The 7,346-nt window shown below is 38.7% G+C and overlaps 1 protein-coding gene across 1 annotated transcript in view; it reads left to right on the top strand.

The window, feature by feature from the left end:
- The first annotated feature begins 1,411 nt into the window (after positions 1-1,411).
- Positions 1,412-7,346, top strand: part of pacrg (PARK2 co-regulated) — a 126,690-nt gene continuing 120,755 nt past the window's right edge. Inside the window, exon 1 of the mRNA XM_061063365.1 lies at positions 1,412-1,944. Coding sequence (XP_060919348.1) covers positions 1,876-1,944 — 69 coding nt within the window. The 5' untranslated portion in view covers positions 1,412-1,875. The remainder of the gene's footprint in view (positions 1,945-7,346) is intronic.

The following is a 7,346-nucleotide window of genomic DNA, read 5'->3' as shown; positions in this document are numbered from 1 at the left end:
AGGCACAGTGTCGATGCAGACAGAATAACACATACTCATGAAAGCATAATGTATCGTGCTTTCCATTGTTTTTACTCATATTTATCTCTCTAGCTGCTGAACCTTCAAGTTATCTATAATACATCATTAGCGACCAAAAAATGCCTATTCATCTTCATTTAGTGAATCAGCATGGCCACTTTATTGTGTCCTTGAATTGGCTGTTAGAAAATGTGATATGAGTTTGACCTGTGTGTTGGCTTATGCAGGTAGTCAGAGCTACATATATGCACATGTACATGTATGTGCAAACACATCAAACCAAATTACATTCAAGCTAACGATGCATTTCACAAATGATCCTGCAATGTGTTTCTACATCTCACAAAGACCTGCTCAGCACACACTCGCAGCAGTGAGATAGTGCAGCGCTTTTTGAACAATCATTTCTCAGTCCTGCTGAATTCATGCTGACGCTCTGGTTTGCTCAGTTTGCTTTCTGAAAACTCCCCTTTTCCTCTTTTTAATCCTCTGAGGGGAAGCAGAGGGAGGGAGAGAGGGAGAAAGAGAGAGAGAGAGAGAGAGAGAGAGAGAGAGGGACCAGCATTGAATGCTGACAGGGACATAACTTGCCTTTCCCTGCATACCTTGTTTACAGTCTTTCTCCCTGCTGCTATACCCTCCTCTCTCAATGGAGCCATAAAAAACAAATAGGGGCTTTTAGAGAAATTGCCTTTGCACTGAAGATTAATAACAGTTGCACCAGTTCACCCAAGAAAGTCTCCAGAGGCAAAAAACGATATTGGAAGATTAAAAGTGCCACGTCCCTAAATTGGAGTGATTCAGAGCTCAACCTGCTCTCTAACCAGCTTATTGAGAGTCAAGGTCTTGGTTTTTCTGCGAGACAAAAAGCATCATTAAGTATTTAATTCTGGATGAGGATGCACTATATGAGCTAAATGGTGGGCTAAGGGTGTGATTGATCTTCTGCCTCCGAAATGGAAGTGGACAACGAGCTGGCTGCAGTGGCTCACATAAAAATTGGCCATTCTGTGAGAGCTTAGGTCATCTTTTCTCTTTTTGCAGCCCCCTAGTTAAAAACACCGCACAATGGAAGTAGAAAAAAGAGAGCAATGATTCAACACATTATTATAATGAAAAAAAAGAGAAGTGGTGCTGCCCTGATATTAAACTGTCAATTAAGATGCATACATTTGCAAACAAAGCAATTATAGGTCTATCTGGTAAGATTACATTAAATAATTATTAAACAGTAAATCACAATGCGTAGACACCGCCTAAAATAAATTTCACACAAAAAAGAAAACAAATAAAATGATCACCAGGACTACATTCAATTCAATTCAAATAGCTTTATTGGCATGAATGTGTAAAATATATTCCCAAAGCATATAATAACAAATAATACAATTGTAATAATGAAAAGTAATAATTTGCAATTAAATAATAATGACACACAGACATCAGTTCAAATTAATGCTATTTTGTCCTTTCAACAATTTAAAAAAATACGATGACATAATCATCATGTAGGCTACTCTAATATCTCAAATACAGCAATTTTTGCTGTCACATAACTATCTCTTTAACATTTGTTTTGGCTTTGTGAGAAATTTTGATAAGGTCAAATAAAAAGTAATAATACAAAGAGGGGGGTCCTCTACAGCACGACACTTTGCTCTGCATATTTTCAAAAGTGCCATAGAATTTCTATGGCAACAAGGAAACACGCGTCTCCGCAGCAACCAGACCTGAGCGTCTCTGACGTTGCCTAGCAACCACAGCAGGGAGAAAAATAAAAACTACGAACAGCTCTTGCGCCACACAAATCAACATTTCTGCTTCACTTAATTCTTTTTCAAGACACCTGTGGATATGTTGAGACACAAGAAGGAGCAAAGAACACAAGGCTTCACCGTGAAGTCTACTATGAAGAACTCCGTGGTGAGTAAAGTTATCTTACGCTGTAAACGTTAACGTTAGCTTACGTTAGGTTAAAGTTAGCTTTAGCAGCGTTTGAGCTAGGTAAAGGTGTTCCGAGTGTCGACCGAAATAACAGGTGACAGCTGAAAATACTTTGTGTAATGTATAGCAGGTAGCTCAAAACGACGTACAGTAGCATACTGTTTACCTATACCTGCGTCAACACTTTGAACAGCTTTACTAACTAACTGTACTTTCTAATCATGGAAACAGACATGAGTTGCATCGAAGAGGCAGCGATAAAGTTGAGTTGTGTTACTTGAACTCTGTCAACCTAGACTCCCACATGCTGCTTTACTCTGTCTTTCTTTATCTTTTCTCTGAAGATGCTCAACAATCATCTGTCTGGTCTTGGTGCAGAGCAAATTCTTCACAAATCAAATAGCCTACATAGGCCTAGATCAGATGAGGAAACTGTTAAAAATAAAAAGGGGAAAGAATGAACATAACATTGTTCTCTAACTATTATTTAGCCTTTCCTGTGTTGCTGTCACTGTTTGTAATTATTTTGGTCTTGGCATTTTAGAACTCCAAAATGACATCCAATATCTTTAATAGGCTAAAAAAGACACTTTTAGAACCCACTCCAAAGCTATACTGCAATGATTAGACACTATTCAAAGGCCATATGCTAGGAAAAATGCTAATGATTTTTTATTTTTGTAACATCTTGGAGTTACCAAATTAACATAAAAGGGAAATGTTTAATAGACTACCATGATTGTTGGGTAGTTGAAGTCTAACACAGCCCTTATTCTTTCAAACTTAGACTTGTCTATTTATTTTTTCTAGCCGCAAGCTTGTATGTGTCCTAAAAAAACTGTTGTGGATTTGTTTTTGTACTTGTGCTCCTTGGCTGATGCTATAAAAACAACAACTACAAAGCCTCCCTTAGCAGAGTTTCCTTGTAGAGCAGCCCCAATCATAGACATGTCTATAAACTGTGTGGAAAGAGTTGATTAATTTCTTGAGACAGTTTTTGTCGGGTCTTTTCTCATTTACTGCAAATGAAGATGGATCAGGAAAGTATAATAGGTTTGTATCGCAGAAGACATTTGTCTTCATTGATAAACTGTATTGGTTGGTAAAACTAGCTTTAGTAGGGGTGTGTGAAAAAATCGATCCCAATTATTAATTTCTACAATTCTAAATTGATTCAAAGCGTCCAAAAATAGATTTCTAAAAACTAATTTTTTATATTAAGTCATCTTTTTTAAGTCAAATTGCACCCGACCTTCCTTGGTACACTGATGCAACAAGAGGTGTGTCGATTCTGGCCCGTCAGCCATGCTGCTAACATTAGCTTGCTATTAGCGACAGTAATTTATGGCTGCAACGTCTGCATAAAGTAAAACAAATAAATAATAATTTGCAGCTTCTTAGTGCACAGAAGGAGTAGAACCTGAAATAAGCACCCCTTTGTTACAAATAGGTAATGTGTTTTGAATCGCAAATCGGTTTGAATTGAAAATCGATTTTCTAACTAATTCTGACCTCAAAAATCTAAAGAGTCTGAAAGAAAGAGTCACACTCTTTAGCTTTAGCGTCACCTAAAATGGATAAGTACTATATATCTATTTATATTAGGGGAAGGTCTCCTATATTTTAATGTATTAGATCAAGACAAGTTCAAACATTTTGTGTCTGGTCCATGGCTAAATCTCATAAAAATGGGATACGAAGCATAAAGCTGGCTTTTCCCTCTGCTGACCCTCTTCCATCAAAGGCCTATGATAGATGAATCTGTAGCCACATGCTGTGCTGTTGAAGATGTTGTAGGCAAGGGAAGCAGATGATAGACTGTAGACTGCTGAAAAAAACAAAACCCTCCAGTTACACATTTACACAGACATCCCTTTTTTTTATAGCATGCATAAAAGAGAAGTAATTGGTGTTTGTGTGAGGTCACATTTATGTAAAAGGAACATCACAATTTGTTAACACTAAAAACTGTGTTAATTAAAGTCACTCTCTACTGTTGATATTGTGCTGTGTGATGCTGACTCATTCACAAGTTCAGTTGAAGTTCAGTTCGTGTGAGGAGAGTTTTGTTCTGTTAAATCAGGGCTTTATAATAATCTAAGGAATGCAGAGATGCCTCATATACTACGTTCTCCTATTTTTACACTTTTCTCACCTTGTTACTCAGGCAACCATTCCCAATATTTTTTCGTCAACACCAAGCTGATTGTTTTTTTTTAAGTTGGAAATGGGGAGAGGTGACATAACATTATAATAATATATCGCATATGATAATTCATTTCCTATAGTTGCACTTGGCAAAATGTTTTTTTTTCTTTTTGGTCAGGCATTGAGTTAAATCTTCTTCTTCTCTGAGCCAAGTTTTTTTTTGCAGACAGTTGTTGCCTTATTGTGTTCACACTGCACAAAAGAGACTATGTGTTAAATAGAAGTGGAAGAGCTTCACACTTCTGATGACAACAGTAAATACTTGAGCATGGGATGCTGCAGCTCTGTTTTTTCTATGGAAGAGACCGCTTTGAGATGCAAAAGAGGCAGTCTTCGCTATCATTGACTTCCTTCCCTTTTTTTTGAAGGTCATAAACAAATCTCCTGACAAGAGCCTTCACAGGGGAGGCTCCGGCAGAGCCCTTTAATATTCACCATCTCCCCCGACGATCTGCTATGTCTGAAAACATGAATGATGCTCACACACCACCATAGCACTGGCTTAATCCTCAGAAAAAAAACATTACATTTTTCTGAGGCTTGCTCGTGTCTGTTGCCTTGTGTTTTTTTTCCTCCCCTGTGGTCACTGACATATCGCTCCAGAGAGGGCAGCTTTGCGGAGAGCTGTGATTTGTAGGTAACGACAAGGCCATTTCAAGCCTTGAAAGGGTATGGGGACTTGAAGCATAGGCTTATTATGCCTTAAAGTATTTGTGGTCATAGAAATTGAATCAATAGCACTGGCCCCTGAAACTTCACCCTTTTTCCAATGATTCATCCCCAAGCATGTGAAAAAAAAAGGATGCACATTACATGGTGGGAGGTCGTCACCTTCTGTTTCAGACAGTTAAGGAACAAAGCTGTTGCTTTATGTGTCAGAGGCTCTTTCCGGCCTATAACAGGGGTTTGGGGAGAGATCAGAAACTGCATGTTGTGGAGAATGATGATGATGATGATGATGATGATGATGATGATGAATAATTTAGCAAATGATCCAGCTATTTAGACTTTACCTTTATAACTTATGTTAACTATTTTATTCCAGCCAGTGGAGAAATCCTTCTCCTGCACAACACCAGCAGAGTCTTTAAACAAATAAAAGGTTTTGGGGGCTATTCAGTGGATTCAGGCTAGCTTATTCTGCTCTCCGTTTAACCACCTCTCAATAAGTAAAAACAGTTGTTCAATAACTATTGAGCTTAGTTTGAATGGGTCGTGAAGATAAGGTGATTTATAGACTCTTAGAGATGTAGAATTTATGACCTTAGATCATCATCATGCCCTGTTATCGATTTTTGTAGTATAATGTTTGTTGGATGTTTGCCATATCAAATCCAGTAAAGAAATCCTCTTTCTGTGTGCTGCTTTTACACTTCAACAAATAGTTTAAAGTTGTATGACCCCCCCCCCCCCCCCCCGCTTTTTTTTAAATTGAGGAAATGCTCATAAAGACATGAAGCCTAGATGAAAGTTCTTACATTTTTCTACACTCTCCTGTGTCCTACCTCTTCTTCACAACATACACAGCAGAACTTACACACTAGACATGATCCTCTTTAAGACGCTGTATCTCAAAGTTCACCTGAGAGGGCAAATCAATACAAACTACACCTGATCCCAACTTCAGTGCTGGTGTGGGGAGGGTCTGCTGATTGCTAAGACGTTGGACTGCTTTATTAACAAGCACACCTCATTTACTGCTAGCTTGGCTTCTGGGATAAAAAAAATTCAGCTGGTGAATATGCCCCCCCCCCCCCCCCCCCCCCCCCCCCCCAACACACACACCCCGCCAAATATACAACCTGCCAACCAACCCTTTCCCCCCCAGCCCAATCGCCATTCCTGGCTCACCCCACTAACCCCGGGGGACAGATGGAGGCTCGATGTAAACGTGACCTCCATATTGTATTCCTTTCCTCCCCCACAGCATCATCATTATACCTGAGCAGATGTCCCAGCCCCCCCGATGATGTCTCCCTCCATCTTTATCTTCCTCTCTTTCTCTCTAGCCTGTCTTTATCCTTTTCTGCACGATCTTCAATCAACCAGGCAGGTTCCTAAAGAGGAAAATGTTTTACACTGAGAAACAAGAACTCACTAGTCAATTACTGGGCTGTAAAATGAAACGTAAACTAAATCAGAATATAATCATGGTAATAATAAATAACAATTATAACCAAATATTGAGATAGAAGAGACCGAAGAAGCACTTTAATACTTAAATTGAGTTGCCGTTAGTGCCTTTAGAACCATCTTTTGTTAAGATTGTCTCTGCCATTTGCTTTTAATGCCATGATCACTGAATGCTATCGTAAAGCATGAAGACAAAACAACAATTTAACAAGTGACAATTTAGAGTTGATACTTGATTAGGCTTTGAATGAGTTTAGAATTTAATTGCAACCTGATCAATTGTAATCTCACTTTAAATTGCATTGTATAAACCTGGTTAAAATAACATACAACACACTCTAATTGAGTTTGGATTGCATTGAGTACAATGTTTTTTTTAAATGATCTTAAGTTTATTAGTTAAAGCTTGATTTAAGATGATTAAATCCATTCCTCTATCCACCTATCCTGTTAACACTGCAGGCTGGAATGATTCTAACAAACAGAACATGTTCACAGCTGGGACAAAAAGGCACTAATTTGAGATAGAAATAAGCCTGTTGTCAGACATACAAAAAGCAAACAGTTGTTGACCCATCCTGAATGCTTGAAAAATGTTATGGAGATGAATCTGTCTGTTTATCATTTTCACTCACAGTCAAAATCACTCTTCTTCATCGCCTGAAACACATTTACCTGACACAGGAGCTCATAATGTTCCCAGTGTGGTACATAAATTGCCAATGAATCCAGCTGCGGTGTTTTGTGTATATGAGGTGTGTGAAGCATACCTTTGCAAGTAAATGAATTGCTGTTAGATTCCTTTACCTGTCTGCTTTCCTGCCTCACTTGAACTGCCTCACATGTGTTTTCTGAAACAGTAGTGCTTGCAGACACAACCCTAGCACGTGTTAAAACTATTTTTCATCCATCTTGCCTTCCCTGCACGGTCATCTTATCAGCAGCAGAAGCCTGTAGTGCATCCCTGTAAGCAGCTGGGGTATATGAGGAGGAATTGAGTCATGGTAAAACAGGTTAAATTGGCAATGGGCTCCGGTGGC

This window comes from Labrus mixtus, chromosome 18 (genome assembly GCF_963584025.1).
Source record: "Labrus mixtus chromosome 18, fLabMix1.1, whole genome shotgun sequence".
Taxonomy (NCBI): Eukaryota; Metazoa; Chordata; class Actinopteri; order Labriformes; family Labridae; genus Labrus; species Labrus mixtus.
The sequence above is the reverse complement of the archived record's forward strand: the minus strand, read 5'-3'. Positions and strand labels throughout refer to the sequence as shown.